The sequence below is a fragment of the Osmia bicornis genome, chromosome 9, assembly GCF_907164935.1.
Source record: "Osmia bicornis bicornis chromosome 9, iOsmBic2.1, whole genome shotgun sequence".
In the NCBI taxonomy this organism is placed as follows: Eukaryota; Metazoa; Arthropoda; class Insecta; order Hymenoptera; family Megachilidae; genus Osmia; species Osmia bicornis.
In genome coordinates this window covers 2240249-2260518 of record NC_060224.1, presented here as the reverse complement: position 1 = coordinate 2260518, position 20270 = coordinate 2240249, and the positions used below count along the sequence as shown (strand labels likewise).

The 20270-nt window shown below is 37.4% G+C and overlaps 3 protein-coding genes across 4 annotated transcripts; 1 reads left to right on the top strand and 2 right to left on the bottom strand.

Annotated features, from left to right (window-relative positions):
* The first annotated feature begins 2630 nt into the window (after nt 1–2630).
* LOC114876788 (venom allergen 3 homolog) lies at nt 2631–4134 on the top strand. Its single transcript, XM_029188606.2, has 5 exons — nt 2631–2819; nt 2934–3104; nt 3236–3317; nt 3384–3516; nt 3885–4134. Exons 1-5 carry the CDS (start codon nt 2697–2699, stop codon nt 4048–4050), a joined length of 675 nt encoding a protein of 224 aa, XP_029044439.2. The 5' UTR covers nt 2631–2696; the 3' UTR covers nt 4051–4134.
* Nucleotides 4135–5839: 1705 nt separating this feature from the next.
* On the bottom strand, nt 5840–9281 carry LOC114876802 (zinc finger protein mnm-2-like). Its single transcript, XM_029188637.2, has 2 exons — nt 6924–9281; nt 5840–6515 (listed from the first exon to the last, which is right to left on the bottom strand). The coding sequence occupies exons 1-2, from the start codon at nt 7504–7506 to the stop codon at nt 6238–6240; spliced, it is 861 nt and encodes a 286-aa protein (XP_029044470.1). The 5' UTR covers nt 7507–9281; the 3' UTR covers nt 5840–6237.
* A 4407-nt stretch (nt 9282–13688) lies between these two features.
* On the bottom strand, nt 13689–16044 carry LOC114876774 (zinc finger protein 431-like). Of its 2 annotated transcripts, none has more exons than XM_029188583.2 (5): nt 15623–16044; nt 15394–15551; nt 15176–15318; nt 14339–15102; nt 13689–14275 (listed from the first exon to the last, which is right to left on the bottom strand). In XM_029188583.2, exons 1-5 carry the CDS (start codon nt 15715–15717, stop codon nt 13894–13896), a joined length of 1542 nt encoding a protein of 513 aa, XP_029044416.1. In that variant the 5' UTR covers nt 15718–16044; the 3' UTR covers nt 13689–13893. The 2 variants fall into 2 exon arrangements, with proteins under 2 accessions (XP_029044416.1, XP_029044417.1); XM_029188584.2 differs by having other exon boundaries at nt 15616–15700.
* Nucleotides 16045–20270: the final 4226 nt, after the last annotated feature.

Sequence of the window (20270 nt, the reverse complement as noted above, 5' to 3'; positions counted from 1 at the left end):
GAGAGAAAAGGTATTGGTATGAAACCTTGAACACGACTGATTTAACAAACTTCACCCCAGTGTTATATAGCATTCGTGGTTGACACCCTCTGTACAGGATTGGATCGTTGGATAGCGAAGGTAGCCCTCGAGAGAAGCTGAAGAGGAAGTAGAAGGGGCGGCCTTCTGGGTAAGGGCAAAGGTGGGTTTAGAGGGGCCGGTCGAGGGCTCGCTTAACCGATTCGCAGGCCCTTTTGTCGTGAATTAATCGGTCACCACGGCCACGGGCCTTTGGCCCTTTTGTCATGGGCTTGCAAAGGGTGCTGGAGAACAGATAGAGAAGGGAAGCGCGGCAAACGGAGGAAGCAAAGAAAAACGCCGAGGAACGATATATGTATCTGTACTATTCAAGGGCTGCAGCTCCTGTTTTGTCTATCTAGTATTAAAAGGCAAACGCGAGCCTCGTCAGTTCTTCTTGTACCTCCGTCAATAACCAATGACCGATCGGTTACTGCTCGCTCTAATTTTTTCTTTGAAACAGCAGTTTTTTGCCCAAAAATCTGTTTCCAACCTACACGGAACGATTCAAATTGAACGATCGTTCGTTCCAATGTCATTGAACAACGGGAAGATAAATTTCTGATTGCCACATCATGATACGATAGTCATCGATCACGGAAATTCAATGAATTCCCTTAAAAAGATAATATTTCAAGTAATTACAATTCTCATCTAATTTCTCCTCTTTTTTTTATCTCTCCTCACCGGAAACAGTTGTTTACTTTTCTTCAGAGAATTATAATTAAGCCTTATTTGCTCTTTTTTTAATCTCTCTTCACCGGAAGACAGTTGTTTACTTTTCTTCAGAGAAATATAATTAAGCCTTATTTGCTTTGATTGATGAACAGTGTATACATCATACTAAGTTTAGCCATATTATCAGCAGATATATTATCATTGATTACAAGTAAGATTATACGATCAGTAAATACGTCAACAAAAGTTTAAGTCATACTGAACATTTCATTGATCAGTCACAGTAGGTGTGTATGAATATACATTTATTTCGTAAACATTTTACAGATTGTTGGCCAGAAATTTTGCTCAAACGGCCAATAAATTCGAAAGTACATAAGAGATTTAAGTAAAAGGGTTAAGCATGAAGTTCACACGACACGTCGAATGCGAATGTCAGCGTCGCGTCGGATGCAATCCAGGACCAAGTTTCCGAAGGGTAACCAAAGGCAAGCCCTATAATAGCCCTCGAGCGAGACCCACCCTCTTGGTAAGCAGAAAAGCTTGGAAAGTGTGCAGAACCGCAAAGTCGCCGCCCCTTGCATGGCGGGCTGAAATTTGATTATGCCCCTTCCACGTGGATGAACCCAACGCGATTCATCGGCCGGTACCCGTCAATGATTTATGCCACTTTTCCTCCCTTGCCGCAGGCAAGTTATCTTTGTCATCATCGGTCCTCGCCTAAAAAGCACGCGCGTATCATTTGAACGTACGTGTACTTCTTGCGGCTACAAACGACAGAGGAGTTAGTGACAATTACAAAGATTTCTTGAATGGAGAGAATAGAATCCTCAGGAGAGTCGCGTCATTAATCGTTTCGAAGTTCGCTCGTTTTCTTCATTGAGAAACAGCAGACTTTTTCAATGATTGGTCCGTGCAGCTAGAAAGGAAAGGGGATGGTCAAGAGGATGAATGAACAATCAGCGTGCTGACTAATGTACTCGTTCTCCTTTTGCGCACTTCATTCCTGACGCAATTCATTTCTGTGAAATAAATGAAATATCTTGATAAAATATATTTATCACGTAAATATGTTGCCTTGAAGATTTAATGACAATGGAAAGAGATTACATTTCTTTTTAATCAATATCATTTTCCTTGTTCTATCTTTTTTTTAGTATGCTGTTTCTACTGATAAATCTTCCTGATTACGTTGATGGCGAAGTTGGAGGTCTTGGTGTTCGAATCTCAGCTTCGATGTTCTTCTTCGGCTCCTCGATGAAATTATGACATCAAAAATCATAGTTTTACAAAAATGGTAAATGTAAATTATTTTACTTGGCAGTAAAATGCGTCTAATGTTATTTCATAAGAAATGGCTTGAGGTTTGTAACCATTATCAATCTTTTTGCTTATCGTTATCAACTTTGGAGCTTGATCAATGAATTTCGATGACATAGTAATATGGAAAAGAGAAGCGATTAAGATCTCCAAAAGCTTCCAAAGCGATTAAATTCTGACGATTAAATAACAGGGTCAAGTGAGAGTATGAATGGATCTATTCAGTATTTTTTCCAGACTATTTCTATCAGAGGGAAAACGAAGGATCCTAGTAAACGAGACTATCCCTCGCCTTGTAAACATGTTTGCATTACGATATTCAAATTTACGGAAGTAATAGACAATTACATCGATTTACAAACAAATCGCTTAGTTCAAAGATTTGGAGTCTATCATCAAAAGGATAGTTAAAAACTATCAATAATTGAAATATGTAGTGATTTAAAATAATTCTTGCAGGTGGAAATTAATAGGGAGCAGGAAAATTTGATAAAAAAGATTGTGATACTAAGAAATGAACTGGTTTTGTGACTAAACTGATAAGGCAACAAGTATATATCGACGAGCACGTTCGCCGTACTCTCATATGCACAGCGACAATTGTGAGTGGCAATAGTACAGTGGCAAACAAAAATTCAATTATGAAAAGATTTCTGGGTATCGTTATTGCGATTGCATTTGCAGTAACTACAAGTTCGGCTGTCAATTGCACTAATAATATATGCCTGGCAAGTGGAACGCAGCACACTATGTGCAAGTATACGGTCAGTATAAAAAATTAATCTGGAATCGAAGTGTCTTAAGTCTCTCACATTTTGTAGAATGCTTTTACGTTTTTACAAGAACATTATTGCTAACAAAAATATTTGATGTTTCAGAATTCGAATGCGTCAGTAGCCTGTGGCCAAGTACAATCTATGGGATTCTCAGACATAGAACGAAGGGAAATACTTGATGCAATCAACATGCAGAGATCACGGGTGGCTCAGGGTCGTGAAACGAAAGGAAATCCAGGACCACAACCACCGGCATCGAATATGCAAGTATTGGTACGATTAACACATTGATTGGTTCGATAATTAGAAAGTGTCATTATTCTGAATAATTTTATTTATAGTGTGCTATACTCATCACTCTAAACGTGTTAACTATCTATATTTATTGTTAAATATTTATTCAGTTTTGGGACAGCGAATTAGCGGAAATTGCTCAGAGATGGGCAAACCAGTGCAATTACGCTTATGATACATGCAGACACGTTGGTAAGACACAGTTAAATTGCAGCCTTCCAGAATTTTCTTTGTAATTTATTAATGATTTTATTGTAGATAGATTCCTTGTCGGGCAAACCGTGTATAGCGAATCGCGTTATGCAAGTGTGAGTACGACACTATCACAGGTAGTGGCCTCGTGGTACAATCAAGTACAAAGGATGGACCGCAAACAAGTTCCCCGACTTACGTAAATCTTTGTCATTCTTTCTTCACGCTTCTGTGACCGGAGACGTAATCATTTCAAACTCTTTAGCTGAATACGTGCAACGTAGTCCTACCTCACTTCGAATGCTTTACCTGAATACGAACGACGTAGTCGTACGTTCGAGTAAGCGATTTTCATATTTCATTTTTCAAAATTATAAACAACTGACTATAAGCATCACAGTGATAAGTAATACTTATATTCACATACCTACAAACATCAAAACATTTCCATACTCAAGTACAGATTTTTGGAAATTATATGCGGTATTCAGCTAAACGTTTTGCCGGTCATCGCCTGTCGCAAAAATGTTTACATTAAATGAAAACTAATTTGTTTGTTGATTACAGAAGTACCAACGGCGTGAGTGATTATACTCAATTAGTTTGGGCTAAAACGAATAGGCTTGGTTGCGGTAAAATAAAGTACAAAATAGGTTCGTCCATGTATTTGTATGTGGTATGCAATTATGGTCCAAGCGGTAATTTTTTGACCGATCCAGTGTACGAAATCTAAATACAACGAAAATAGTTTGAAAAACAATGTCTCAATTGATATGAACTAATAAAAGAAGAACAAAGGTATAGCTTCATAAGATTACACGATAACTTTTCAATTTTTCCCAATATTTTCAACAAGATTCCTTTCTTCCTGTACTAAATATCTTGCCCCTGATACGTTTATTGCAACGTCTCTTACGAAGACGACTCCACCAGCCTCTTCCATTGTGAACGTACCAACGAATGTCGATATTCATCCTGATCGAAAGACCTGCGTGTCTATATATTAGGAAAGTCAACGCACTCCGGGTGTGCTGTGCGTCCCTTTGAGCACAAGGATGCTTCGTCGTCGGTCATCTGAATTGTCCAAAAAGAGGAAGCTGAGTTTGCTATTAGACACTAAACAGTTTTTAAGCGGCACAAGAATGCATCTAATGTCAGAGACGCAACAATGACGAGGGCAAACGTTCTGATATACAGGACTACCCGTAGCTTGCACCGGGGTGCAACGTATCTTTATGCAGGTAATGGCGAAGATTGAATGTATCCAGGGGACCGGGAATTACAGAATCCACGAAAAAGACGAATGTTGCAGGAGATATTCTAAGATTATTAGTTGCAAGATTACGTGGCAAAATTAAAGATAGGGTGGAAGGATAGTTTTGAAGTGGAGGGAATTTATTGAAATAACAAACTGAAATTAGTTATAAGAAAAATGAGAAATAAGTACGTAATTTTCGTAATTGTTATAAAATTAAAAATAAGGTGCAGGACAAATCTAATAGATGAAATGAAAATTGCAGAATAGGGAAGAGTATTGGCAAAAGGTCCTGTAGTAAAGTAGGGAGAATTGCACCGTAGGAGAGAAGTCAGGATGCTGTCATATATCAGACGATCCGTAGGAGGGTGTCAACGATCTCGAACGAATGGCCCAGCAGGGTGTCTACTACCCTGCTATGTCACCGAAAATCTGCGTGTCCAAGTGTGAGAATCTAATGCAATAAAGCCTGAACTTTCCTGAATTTGCGCAACCATATTCGTTTAGAAAGACGCTTCTATCTTATCAAATAGCATTTTATCATATAAACCCTTTTTCTTAACTAGTAGATTTGTGAGGGATCATTAATCCTTTCAAAACTGTATATATTACGCGAGGAAACATGTAAACGACTGAATTAACACCTCACCGTATCTAAAGTTGCTTAGCCGATTTTTTGGAAAAAGGACTTTCCATAAAAGAAAAACTTATGATTTCTAAGCATGTGATACGAGAAGGATAGGGAATATCATGTATCAAAGGCACTGTGTGGAGAGCGACTGTAGTCGCTGGTCGTAGCGAAAGGGTTAAACGACTTTTGTCTGTTCCAATTAAATGTTGATATATGTTTCTCATGCATATAATTACACCTAATAAAACTTTCATCTTTTAGTGCATTTCTGCAGTCATCTGATATCTGAGCGAAGTGACTAATTGAATTGGAATTTTTTCCTGCCCTCTTGGAACTTCCTACCCCAAAATCAACCGATACATTTATGTATTCGACCACGAACTGTTCCACAAGAACGTATTGCGAGAAGAGTGTAAAAAAGTCGGTAGAAGGGCAGAGATAGGTTTGCCCACAGTAATCGCCCCATCCGGGGAGCAAAAGGGCTCAACCCTCGCGTCTGTACCAGCCCTTCCCTGCCAGCCACCCTATAACTAGGGTAGGGGACTCTTTACTCTTCAAATAGGGTTTGCAGAGGGTTCTAGCGACGCCATCTTATATTTCATTGCTGGAAAAATGGAGGTTGAAATGAAAATCTTGTTAATGTTTCAAACAGACTTCAATAGATAAACTTTAATGAAAATTAACTTAATTCATACAATAATCTCTTGTACATATATCTCTTGTGTATAAATATTTCTCGCATTTGTTACGATATTTTACAGCCTGTAAATACAGCCTTTGCTCTTGACTAGCATCGATAAAGTCACGGTATCAAAAATATATCAATTTTCATCGAACCTTCATAAAACGAAGGACCCTCCTATCAAGGCAACGATCATTTGTACTATATAAACGTTTCGATACATAGAATATAATAATTCTCCTATACAAAAATATATTAAATCTCTTATAACTAGTCAAAGTGTATAAAAATAAAATATCATAACAATTATATACATTACAAAATACGCCGCGATTTCTTCACTGTTACAGTGTCAAAATGGATATAGATACGGTGGAAACGGAGAGCCTTGTGGTAGAACCGAGCCAAGGGCGAACATCCCTAACGCTGCTGCTGACACACGATATGGATCTCGGTTCTCGTGCGTTCTCATGTGTTTCTTCAGATGATCCTTCCTTCCGAAATGCTTCCCGCAGACGATGCAACCGTGTGGACGAACTCCCGTATGAATCCTCTTGTGCCTCGTAAGTTCTTCGTTTCTGGTGAACGATTTTCCGCATCCCTCCGCGTCACATTTGAAGGGCCTCTCTCCTGTAAGAAGAAAATTTTACATAAAAATACCGTATTATTAAAAATATTGTTAATTTCATTTTCAGCCGTTCTATTATGAAACCTCTGTTCAAATCGACAAAAGGAACTGACCTTTCCTCTTTTAATAAACAGAATAGAAACTAGGACAAGAAATCGAAAACACGAGGTGAGCTCGATCATTTACAACAGGGTTTCTCAAACTATGTTCCGCGATAATTTGGAAAGTTTTATATTTAAAAATAATTACTAAATAAATAATGTGTTTTAATAACATTTTTTTAAAATTTTTACTACTAGTAAAAAGTGTTCCATTGCAGAGAAAGTTTGAGAAACCCTGGTTTAGAACTTGCTTTCTTATATAACAGAAAGTCAGGATATGTTTATGATACAATTGAAGGTGAAACACACCTGTATGTATACGGACGTGTCCCTTCAGCTGTCCGTTATTGCTGAACGCGACGTCGCAGAGTTCGCATCGAAATTTCTTCGGCCGCAATTTCTTCATCTGTTTCGCAGCCGCGTCTTGCAAGTGAACTCTCTCAACGGCCTGGTCCATGGACGATGGACAGTACATCCCTAACATGGCCGGAAACACTGTCGGAGACGTTGAAGAACTGGCCAAATCCAAGCCAAGATGGAAAGTATTTGAGAGGTTCGTATTGTTTTGATGCAGAGTGCTCGCTAGATAATTGTAGTTCGCTATTTGAAACGCAGATTCTTGTGGTGCCATGGAAATACGCCTAGTTGCACCGTCGCTGTACGCCGACACCATGGTGCCAGCCGAGGAAACGTCGCTGTCCGATGAACTTCCGGAGCTGACCTCTCCGGAAGTAACGCCTGAAGAAGCGGTGACATCTTCATCTTGTCGTTCTACTGGCTCTTCCATTTCGTGCCGGTTCTCGTTTCCTCCAGCCGACGCCGTGTTAGTTCCACCAACGGTTTCATGGACGTTCCAGGGTCGGAAGAATCTTGTGCTCCTCGTAGCACTCATTTTTGTTTTATAATTTATATTATTCAAACACTTAAAATATTATTCACACCACTGAAACGCACAGGTTCGAATCCTGTCGGTAGCTAATTCCAGCTGATACGTTAGTGCTTCGTTTCAAAGCTACCGACGGTCTCTTTTAGTGTGACGAGAACTTTTCGACGCGGAAATTTCTTCCTCTTTAGGAGGTGTTATTGGCATGGGACCTTGAGCACGACTGATTTAACAAACTTCACCCCAGTGTTATATAGCATTCGTGGTTGCCACCCTCTGTACAGGATTGGATCGTTCGGTAGCGAAGGTAGCCCTTGAGAGAAGCTGAAGAGGAAGTAGAAGGGGCGGCCTTCTCGGTAAGGGCAAAGGTGGGTTTTAGAGGGGCCGGTCGAGGGCTCGCTTAACCGATACGCAGCCCCTTTTGTCGTGAATTAATCGGTCACCACGGCCACGGGCCTTTGGCCCTTTTGTCATGGGCTTGCAAAGGGTGCTGGAGAACAGATAGAGAAGGGAACCATAGCAAACGGAGGAAGCAAAGAAGAACGCCGAGGAACGATATATCTGTACTATTCAAGGGCTGCAACCCCTGTCTTGCTTATCTAGTTCTTTGGTCTTTGCCTACTTATCTTGCCTTCTTCTTTTTGCTCTCCTCCATTTAGTTTCTAAGTTTTTAAATCTTGACTTTAATTTCATCTTTTTTCTCATTTATGGTATATTTTAAATAATTCATTGAAATTATTTCGTTGGAAATGATAACAGTGGACGAATAGTCGACGTATTTTTAATTGGTACATTTAGACGTTTAAATAATTTATTAATTTATTTTGAAAACAATTAACCCTTTGAGGACGGCACTCTGTATTGGCGTACCTCAACCGTCCTCAATGGTTTGATAGCAAACGGTTCTATATTGAGTCAGCTATGTTGACATCGAATTTTTAAAGAGACGAATTTATAACGCGTGTATAAATTTGATTATGATTTTTAATTTTGACGACTATTATGGCACAAGACGAAGTATGTATATCGTAACAAGTTTGAGTGGATATTTTTCTAAAAGCACAGCTAAACGTTTCTATCTGTATCGAAGCTGAAAGCTCATTTAAATAAAAGTCTAATGTACCAAACATAAAACGGAATATATAAGAATAAAATGATGGGTTAAAAATGAGTTTTACGTTGAACGTGTGTAAAATGAAAAACCTTGAAATTATCCGGTATGAAATTAAAATTCATATGATGGAATAATAAATTGTTTATACGAACGAGAAGTACTTTAAACATAACAAAACAGACAGACGACCTCTGTCTATGGGGCTTTGTGTTCTCCTGAAGTTACGAGGGTGGAGTTTGCAAAAGCTCCTCGTTGATTTATTGTAACACTCGAGGTTAAGCTTCCCTTCAGAAACGGACCTCCACCTATTTCCACCTATTTCCCTCCGCACCCTTAGCAATACGCGGTACCCTTCTGTCAAAACGATACTCGTACAAAACCGGCTTCGGACCATTGATACCCGTAGGCCCCTTTGTGACACTCGTCAGAACATCATCGCCGTATTTCTATCCGTTTACACAATAATAAATAATAAATAAATAAATGAATAAATCTTTAAACCGCGAACACGATCTCTTGCTTGATGAAAATTCAAATAACTTTTGTAAAATAGATTTTGCGAAGAAACTGCAAGGTACTCGAGAAAAATTCACGAAAATTTAGCAATCAAAATGCTGATTCTTCCTTATATACACATTTGAACTCGTAGGATACGTTGATTTCGAAATTTACTTTTCTCTTTTCTACTTTGGCTAAACATTCGTGCGTCGTGATCGAACGAGTAAACATGTAGGTATTGATAAACTGACGAGAAGTTTTTGCATATTTATGATTAGTAGATCGTTTCAAATAACTTTCAACCGAAATTGATCTGAAATAAATAAGATTAATGTTCAAATTTTAGTAATCGTACTCAAATCGTTGGATTTCAAGTTCCTTATTCCAATGGTAGTAGATTAAAAAATTAATTTAGATGACTGTTTATACTTTTCTTTTCAAAGTTGTTTATAAAAATGTTATTATCCTCAGAAAACCATTCATGCTTTTATCTGACAAAAAGTTGCACAAAATTTGCGCAAACGTCTTTTCAAAATCACAAAACCCTGAAAAGGATTATTTCGAGAAGTCTGTTGGAAAAATAGACTCAATAGATTATCGAAAAAGGAGCTAGAACATCCATCCGGGGAACAAGAGGCGTTTTCTTTGAGTCAGTAGAAAACGTAAGATTTCTGTCACTGTTTTTGATTGATCACTCGATTGAAGGAAACCCATCGATCCGTCTTATTTTTCCATTTAAACGTCATAACAACGATTTGTGGCTAGAGATCGTTTTACGTCGAAAAATTTGTTCTTCGCTTCCGCTTCTGTGTTGAACGAGCATTCAGAAAACTCGCAACAAGCTTAGGATAATAATTTTCTATAATTTCTAATATTTCTAAATTTCGTTAATTATAATTTTCGTTCCAATGTTCTACATTCGACATACATTCGAAATATAATACGGTATTGTTTTTCATATTTTGAAGAAGCTACAGAAAAAAAGAGCAAACGCGTGCCTCGTCAGTTCTTCTTGTACCTCCGTCAATAACCAATGACTGATAGGTTATTGCTCGCTCTAATTTTTTCTCTGGAACAGCAGTTTTTTGCCCAAAAATCTGTTTCCAACCATTGCACGCGAACGATTCAGATTGAACGATCGTTCGTTCCAATGTCATTGAACAACGGGAAGGTAAATTTCTGATTGCCAAATCATGATACGATGATCATCGATCATGGAAATTCAATGAACTCCTTTAAAAAGATAATACTTCAAGTAATTACAATTCTCCGTTTTTTTTATCTCTCCTCACCAACAGTTGTTTTCTTCTTTTCTTCAGAGAAAGATAATTCAGCCTTATTTACTTTGATTTATAAACAGTATATGAATGATATTAATTTTAGCGACATTATCTGCACATTTGTTATTATTGATAATAATAATACATGAATTATATCAAAGAATGATACAGATAAGATTGAATGATCAATGAACTCGTATAAGATAACGTTGATAAAGATTTAGATAAATGAAATGAATCATATTGAACATTTAATTCATAAATCGAAGCAAGTGGCTATCAAAGATCAATATATAAAAGATTTAAGTAAAAGGATTAAGCATGAAGTTCACACGACACGTCGAATGCGAATGTCAGCGTCACGTCGGATGCAATCTAGGACTCGCTACACGGTTGGATGCTCCTGGTGCCCCAAGTTTCCGAGGGGTAACCAAAGGCAAGCCCTATAATAGCCCTCGAGCAAGACCCACCCTCTTGGTAAGCAGAAAAGCTTGGAAAGTGTGCACAACCGCAGAGTCGCCGCCCCTTGCATGGCGGGCTGAAATTTGATTATGCCCCTTCCACGTGGATGAACCCAACGCGATTCATCGGCCGGTACCCGTCAATGATTTATGTCACTTTTCCCCCCCTTACCGCAGACAAGTTGTCTTTGTCATCATCGGTCCTCGACGAAAAAGCACGCGCGTATCATTCGAACGTGCAGTACTCTTCTTGCGGCTTGTCGCAACAGTTGCAAATGCGCAAGCGTTCTATTTCCAAACGTTAGAATTGCAAGTATTAGAATTGCAAACATTAGAATTATAAGTATTAAAACTGCAGGTATTAGAATTGCAAACATTAGAATTGCAAGTATTAGAATTGCAAGCATCGAACTTGAAGGGGTTGAATTTTCAAGCGTCCTAGTTGCAAGCTTACAATTGCACTTTCCACTAAAATATCCCAGGAAGCATCGGATTCAGAAGCTTCTATCGATCCTTTGATCGTGGTTGCGATGAAGGAAGCAGGACGGTTTATCTAGTCAGCCATTAATCAAAAGGGCCAGCAACTTCCACGCGAGTGATTCCTTCATTGAAGAAAGGACACGGGATAGATGATCCTATAAAAGATCGTTCTGCCAGATGGCCCGTGCCGACAACGAAGAGAGTGGCGTATCTCTTCGTCCCTCTTTCCCATTCTTTTTCTCTTCCTTGCCTTTTCTTTCGATCGTTCCACAGAATAACGTCAGTCCGACGTTTTTCACACTTTCCTGTCTTACCACCGTGTGTGCACACACGTTCTGCGGTTTCACAATGCGCCTCTTCGACATCAAAGCGAAACCACAGATATATGTCTTTGGAAATAAATGTTACGTGAACAGCTAAAAGCTGAAGATGAAAAGATTGAAGTTGCAGGTTTTCAAGCTGCAAGCGTTCAATTTGCGAACGGCGAACTTAAAAATATTGAAATTGCAGGAATTTGCATTTCATTTTTTTAACAAATTACAAAACGCAACTGTACGCAAGTATTTGGAAACGCGTTGTAAAAAATGAAAGTGCCGGTGCAGCTGCATCGTTTCGTCGGCACTTTGATGCCGAATAAACGGCGTCTGCCGAACAATTGAGATACAGAATCCCGACTGCGAATGCCGGTCACAACCACACGACTGTGAATTAGCATATTTACTGTCCGAGCAACCCTTTGGCGGAAATACTAGGCGTGCAAATTTAACCGCGGGATGCCTCTTTTCAATTCTCCTCTTTGACGCCTTCCTCGTCGTCCTTCGACGCCTTTGCTAAAATAGATCCGCGTGAAAATACCACAACCATGCGACGAATCGATCCTTACGCTTGATTTTCGACATTTTGCAGCGAAAAATCAGCGGAAAATTTAGCTCAAATAATGTGAAATAAAGGATTATAAAGATGCTTAGATTACATAATTAAAATTTAGTTCTGCTTGCTGATCAATTTTATATGAAATGTGAAGCAAAGTATAGAAGATAAGAATAAATAGGAAATCAATAATACGTCAAAATTCACAAAAATAAAATTATTGAAAATTTGATGCTAATGGCTAACAAATATGATGCTATTGATATTTGATACATGTTGAGTGGAAACAGATTGAAATGTACATCATATTCCTCTTCCATGGAAGATACTTTAGTCGTTCACGGAAAATCAGACGATTGGTTACGCGACAACCCTCCGTCGTCCTTAATTTTCACGGAACCCTCGAGAAGACGTATATAAATGCTGAACTAGTCGGTTGGCTACTATGGAAAACCATGGCGAATTTATAGACCGCTTTACTTTGACCCAGTTATGCTTGGTCGACATCATGATGCTGACAAGGCGTTACTAAATACGCAGAGACGTATCTCTCTTCTTAATGCGAATTAAAGTACAAGACTCACTTCCATCCATACAATACAAAACATTCTAAACTTCATACTGTTATTCACAATTTTATCAAATTTTGAAAGTGCTTACATTTGCATACTCTGTTTATCTTCAACCCTTTCATTAATAACTTTACTACCGATTGATAATAATTCTTAGAGTATTTAATGAAGAATTTCATTGTAATAAATTTGTCCTTGAAAACATGCATTGAACCCTTGCAGAATGAAAGGGTTAATAGATAAAAGTTTAAAAAAAAATTGCCTGTAACTCGACGAGTACATCGTGGCTTCTTTAATGTAACAAAGAACAGCGAGAGCAAAAGTACTTGACTTTTCGGGTCGAGAAAAGTCAAAAGTCGACAATAGAGGTACACGAGCCACGCCCAAGTGCCGATGATCGAGCGCGACCAAACGATCTCATTTTAGTCGAACGCAAGAAACTAGCGGCAGTCCATGGACAGAGGGAAGCAAGGTGTTGCTAACAACAGCTAGGTACAAGCAGCTCTCCTTTTCCACGAGTAAATTTGACGTTGACCAAATAAACACATTGAGGACGGCTACGTTTGAAGTGGTCCCCGTTGACAGGATAACCGTGAACATCGATTGTTCCGTCAGAGGTTGTCGGCTTCCTTTCAAGCACCGAATCGTTTGCCCTCGTTTCCTTTTTCTCCTTCTTATTCACCGTGTCCACGTTGCCAATAACTACTAAACATTCTTTTCCGAAAAATCAGGATCATTGAATCGTGCGTTTCATCAGCTTCGAGCTCAGATATTCCTCAAAGAAGCCCGCTTCTTATTATTTTCATTCTTCGCTCGCGATTCCTAGAGACGTTCCTCTTTTACACTTGTCACTGACACTCATGGTCTGCAATTGAACCGACTTATAATACAATTAAATAAAAAAAAAACATGAATGTTATTGTTTAAGAATTTAATAATTCTCTACAAACATATACAATGATTTTTCTTACTTCATCACTGGCTGTGAATGGCAATTAAAATGTAACTTTGTACACATTATACAAAGGTTTCTGTATTCAGGAACCTTACCGATTAATACAATTACATCACCGTAAACGCATTCTGATTTATACAAATTTTCAATATATTCGTCGCTGTATCTATGCTTCGCCGTGTGTTTTTAAATGTATTTTCAAAGTAGTTCTATTGATGAAAGCTTTGGAACATGTAGGACAAGAATGTGCACGGGACAGATGGTATTTTAAATGTTCATTAAGTAGAGCGGTTGTTTTAAACGCTCTTTTACAAATATTGCACTGCTGTTCCTCTTCGGTATCTTCCGCCAAGTGGGTCCTCGTATGTTTATCTACCTCACCCACGTTGTCAAACTCCATGGAACATACTCTACAACTGAATTTCACCGCACGGAGGATACCAATTTGGCTACCAGTCAAAGGATTAGGTACTGGAAATATATTATTAGTACTATCTCCGATGCTGCATCTTAAACCTTCTTTATTTTTATGGGAATTTATGTGATTCCTGAAAAAAATATATTTTTATATTATACTTCATGGAAAAGAAAATGTTTTTTCATATGTTTACCTATAAGCTTGTTCATTCCTAAATGTAATATTGCAACTGACACACCGATAATCCTGTGATTGAAGTACTTGTTGGGCTACAGGTGGTGTAGTCACTTGCAAAATCGTGTTTTGTAATTTTATTGTAGGATGAACGATTAGATAGTGCTGCCTTATGTCATCCTTAATTTCAAACGTTTCTGTACATTGGTGACATTTATATGGATGTAACGGGTCTGTACTAACATGTAGCCTTACATGTTTATCATAAGTCACCTGTGAACTACATCCAGTCTGACACATATCACATATCAAGTGAGTTTTAGTATGAAGGTTTAAAGATTGTAAAGATGGGAAAGTTTCATGACATGTATTACAAATATTCTTCTCTTCTTGATTAGTATTTTTCTTCATTACAAAGTATTTATCACAATGTTCGCATTGAAATGCTGGCTTTGAGTCATAAACAGACTTTTTTAACCTACAACCACCCTTTTCACAAATTGCTTTTCCATTAATTTTCTGTAGAGATTGATCTCTTTGGTCTATGTCAAATAGAACTCCAGGAAGCTGGCTTCTTTTCATTACTTGTGCCAATATCATGAGCTTTTTTGATCTAGGACATGGCTTACCATATATTTTATCTATTTGTATTGATAAACGATACACTCTTTTTCCTATCTTAACTTCTTGGTGTGACTCAGATTTTAAGTGGGTAGGGTCATTTAATGGTACCTCACAATTAGATGATACATCCAATTTATCTTCTCCATTCATTTCTTCAGCCTGTAACACCATAATTGTTTTATACACTTTTACTTTAAGTACATAAAATATAAAGAAGATAGTAATATTCTACATTTTCTATTAGTGGAATACAAGGACTTTGTGGTGGAGTCTCTATACTATGCGAATCATCGTCCAATTTCTTTTGTTTTAATGGTGGAGTTTCGGGTGATTCAGTTTCAAGTGTATCTTCTGCCTTGCGTTTTCTCTGACCATCTAGAAATATGAACAATAGTTTAGCACAGAACATAGGGTTTATATTAAAAATATTTAATAAATCAATGCACATACCATCCACTTTATTAAAAATAGTTGGAACAGCATCTGGTTTCAATTCCATTGAATTTGTAAAATGCACTTCTTCAAAGTGCAGTTGACAGAGGGACAGAGGTTTATTGCTTTCAACATTTTCACTCAGCCCACAATTCCTTATCCACTGCTGCTTTCGACTAAAAACAATAAATAGGTAAAAATACCACATATCAAAATTGATAAAGATATAAATACAGTTACCACTCACGCAACGTCGTCAGGGAAAGGAAACAATAAAATGTTTTTCCCATCAATCTTAGTATTTTCATTTGAAAGACAATCGTGTGCTTCACAGGTCATCATTGTATTATCAAAATTAATTTATAAACAACTGTGTCTTTTAAAATAAGCTAATAATAGGCTTATAAATATGAAATTACACGTAAACAAAGCATAACCTAAAATCTCAAAGCTTTAATAGAAATACTGAATTTAGCACACCAAGTTGAAATTAATGAACAGCGAGGGGTGAAGCTATATAATAAATAAACAGCAGTTGCATTTAAAGCGCGACAATGGATATATTTTAAGATGCAATTGACTGCTTGTATAAAACTTAACCAATCACGCTTTCCTTTTACTACTTGTCATTATTCATGCACATCGATTGGTTACTTTCTTATGCAAATTACTTGCATTCTATATGAAAGTATAATCTATAGAGGAAAATTGTGATTTATAGGGGATGAATCTAAATGAAAAAGTAAAATAAAGCTTCCCAGGAGGCTTCATTTCTGCATAAATCGATGTTAAAAATTCATCAAAATTCTTATATTTTAAAACGATCACCACAACGGAAACGCGCGTGGTGCCATCTACTGTTTGATGCTAAAAATGAGCTTTTTGATTTCGCCGATAAAGAGTGCAAAAAATACATCATTTTATAGTTTTTTATATCAACATCAGAGGGCACCACGTAGAACCCTTTTTTATCTTTTGGGGGTACAAAATCTTTTTATTCCATGCAGATATCCTTTCCTTCCGACTACCGTCAGTAAATTGATGAGCTTTCTTATCTAATTTATTTATGCAATTAAATGCGTAATACAAGTAGATAAATAGTAAATAATTAAATCTAATATTTTTTAATTAACTTTCAATTATCACATAGCAATTGATAAAATTCTAGAACTGAATTATATACAGATTTTCTATAACTTATTATGGAAGAATCTCATAGTGATCTCAACTTCAAAAATTTTCACTCAAATACATCATTACTTTATCGAATTTATTCAAATTATTATATTAACTAAACAATTTTATAGGTCAGTTTTATGCCCTTGTAATAGATTTGAATTGGGTCAAAAGGTATTGGAAGGCTCTTTAATGTTTGCTGAATCGCACTGATCGATTGATGGTTCTTGAAAAAACTTAGAAGGAAAGTAAATTTCTGTTTTCTCGGTATTGGAATCAATGGAAGAAGGGAAGAAACTTTATAAGACCATTTTAAACGTAGAACGTGTAGGTAATATAAGTTGATGGTGCTGAAGTCTTATTAGGATTCTCGTTAGGATTTTCTTTTTTCAATTGTCTTTCTCGGTATCTCAGTTAATTCCATTATCCTGGTAATATACACACATGTTAGAATTCCGAAAAGATCATTGCATGCGTGATATGGGACCACAGTAAATCACAGAGAATACATCTATAGCGTAGTCCCGCAAGGGGATACACCCTTTGGTTGATGCTAACGATATCATCCGGCGGTGTTCGCAAACGAAGCCCGTTCGCTAACAAATGGAATAGGATATCTTATGCCTAACTATTCAACGGACGCGATTACGGTCTGTCTGGACCCAGACGTAATTGCAAGGTTTGCTGAGAATTGGAAAATTGCCACGATGAATGGTGTCGCGCAAAGGTCTCTTGGGGCCCGTAGCTATTTACCATTCTAATTGCTACCTCTATCATCGATAAGGAACGCTATCAAATGTTATTTTACTCCAAAGAACAGTGCGTAACTTTTATTCCCAAGATAATTGATCTTTTATTTCAAGTAATCTTCTTTTACTCGTTACTTATCCAGTTTACAATAATTATCTAGAAGGTGACTTAAACTCGTCGGCAGAAAAACGGAGAGTCCTTTCGAGATGAGTTTTCCTTTCGACTCGGAGGCGGGATGCGATTGAATAGAGGAAAATTGAAGGAGAAAGATGCAATTTCGTTCCTCGGCTAACTTCTAACGCCGTGTTAGATGGTAAATCACGTTAGGGAGGCATCTGGTTAATCCAACCGTTGGTCCGCTATGACACGGTACCCTGGTTTCTAGCACTTCGATTCGCCAGCCGAAGAGGAGCGTGTCATTGATGACGTAGATCGCCTTGGACCACGGTATTGATTCTGTGACGTCGTTGAACACTTTCTACGCAACAAGCTGTACCACCGAATTCATTATTATTGTTTCATGCGTTTCTTATAATTAATCGTGTTTAAAAACAGAATACAGTAAACTGAACGTTCTCCTCTATTTCGCTATGTATCTGTAATCACCAGTAATTTCAGTTACTGGCGAACGTGTAAATTTGTAAAAAATGGTAACCAACAATTACATTTATCGCAAGGCACAAGAAGCTCGATTACGTGATGCATTTTGCATGTTCAATGAAGCATTTCTTGAATCTTATAAAAATCCGTCTTAGAAGAAAAATAACAAATAATGACCAGTAATGCGTGAGTCAATTCAATGTGGTTTCCCCTGCTTTTTTATAGGGATCAATTTCTTCTTGCTTGAGGGAAGGTAAAAAAAGATTCCACGTTATTGTTTCGACAAATTGCGTCAGTTTGCTTGATCGTTCACTTTAATTGCTTGTTTTACAGGTTTACTTTTGGATAATTAATTGAGCGAGCCATCGAACTGGAATTTTGCCAAAATATTAATTAATTTTCCAGATATACATAGAGTAATAAAAATGTTTTTTGTATTATTTTAAATTTATTCACAGTCTATTTATCAACATTTCGTGTTGAACGTAAGAGGACAAAAGGAAATATGCACCTGGGCCAACCTGCGAAGGATTTGGAGGGATGCAAACCAATTCGTTGGTGTGTTTTTCTACTTTTTTTACTGGGAGATGATCTTTCACCCCTTCGTACCACGTTCTTACGCTTTGTCCAAGTTTCTGAAGTCCTTAGAGCAGAACCAGCTGCGGGATCTTTTGTGCTTCTACGTGGACGAACGAGTTTCTCGTGCCCTGCTGGTCCACGTGTGCAACCTTGAATTTTGCTTTTCTTTATTATCCATTAAAATTATGCGCAGTGCTGTAATATTTGCAATTCAGAACTGAACGTAAAATTAAAATTTTACAACAATTTCGATAAGCAGTTCCAACCTGACGTTAAAGCTAATTTAAATATTTAGGTATTTAAGAAAGTTAAATAATTATTAACCATATCATTCTGAAAATAATATAGTTTCTTCGATGCAATTCTTGAAGAATGTCTACAAGGGATATATGATCTTCAAATGACTACAAAGATATTCTTGATATCCTTTATCGATATTTATTTTCAAGTCCATTAACAAACAAATGACATTTGTAAATTGATACAGCAAAGATCGATAATGACTCAGCGTGCAATTAGTTTTAATTGAATGAAACTTCCTGGGATGACCGTTTGCGCATGTTGGATCTAGGAAAAAGAAGCGAACTGGAGTTGGAAAGGAAAAATCATGGGAAAGCACGTACTATTTTATAACGACTCACCATTTCCTCTCCTTTTCAAGGAACTTCTGGTTGTCGTTATCTTAGATTGCGTTAATCTCGCTGCTGGCGTTTCGGTATGATCGTTCCACGTTGAACGTGAGTAAAATTCATTCATAAATCCTTAACACTTTAACAGTTGAAAATTTGTTATCGAAAGTTCATTCATAAACGTGTTTAAACGATTCCAGACCAAAATCTAAATCTCAATGTAAACAATGATACTGTTGCAGATAATGAATGGATTAATAAAATACAGCTCGATCGCCAGAAGTTAATTAATTTTATCACAGTTTATGCAACAACCGAAAACACAACTGTTCCGCCACGTCAAAGCGTAATGTGATTAAGTTGGCGTTCGATGCAACGCTGATGCACCGATCGATGCAATTTTTAGCAGAAAATTAAGTCGCTTTGATTTTGCAATAACAAGGCATTTCATTTCTCTCAGAGTGAAAGAAAAATACACGGAACAAGACTTTAATGGATCGAAAATGAGTGGTTCTATAGTAACGATAACTGGTGCACTTTATGCATCGTCGGATTAAGAACGGCTCATTGATTATGGACGACGTAAAGATACACTCGGCTATGGGTCGATTCTGTAAAATTTACCACACTAGCACATTGTTAAAAATAGGTCAATAAAGATTGCTGTGGTATCGTGTATTACACCACAACATCGGCGTGTGAAGCATTCAAATTCGTTTAGCCACTCTCCAGTAATTCGTCGTCCTTGATATTACCTCGGCTTTCGTGGGGTTATTCAGAAGATATACAATTACCCCTTTTTTTGCAATGGCTCAGTTATTTATTAAATTGCGTAATGAACATGAATTATGTATAAGAATATAAACATTTATAGCCAGATGGCTGATAGATTAATCGATAACGTCTAGGGGTAGTCGTGAGCCTCTTCATTGCCCTTACGCACCTAATGCACATACGCATTCAGAATCTCGTTGAGTGTAAGTACTTTATACGCTACATAAAATAACCTACATATATGTATATATGTATACATAAATGTAATCATTTTTTTGTTTGTTTACAGAATTATTATCAATGCGATGATAACAGCTTCGTTAGTGGTTATCGTGCATTGCAACTGACCCATAACACGTAACATACCGAATCTTAATCTACTTAAAT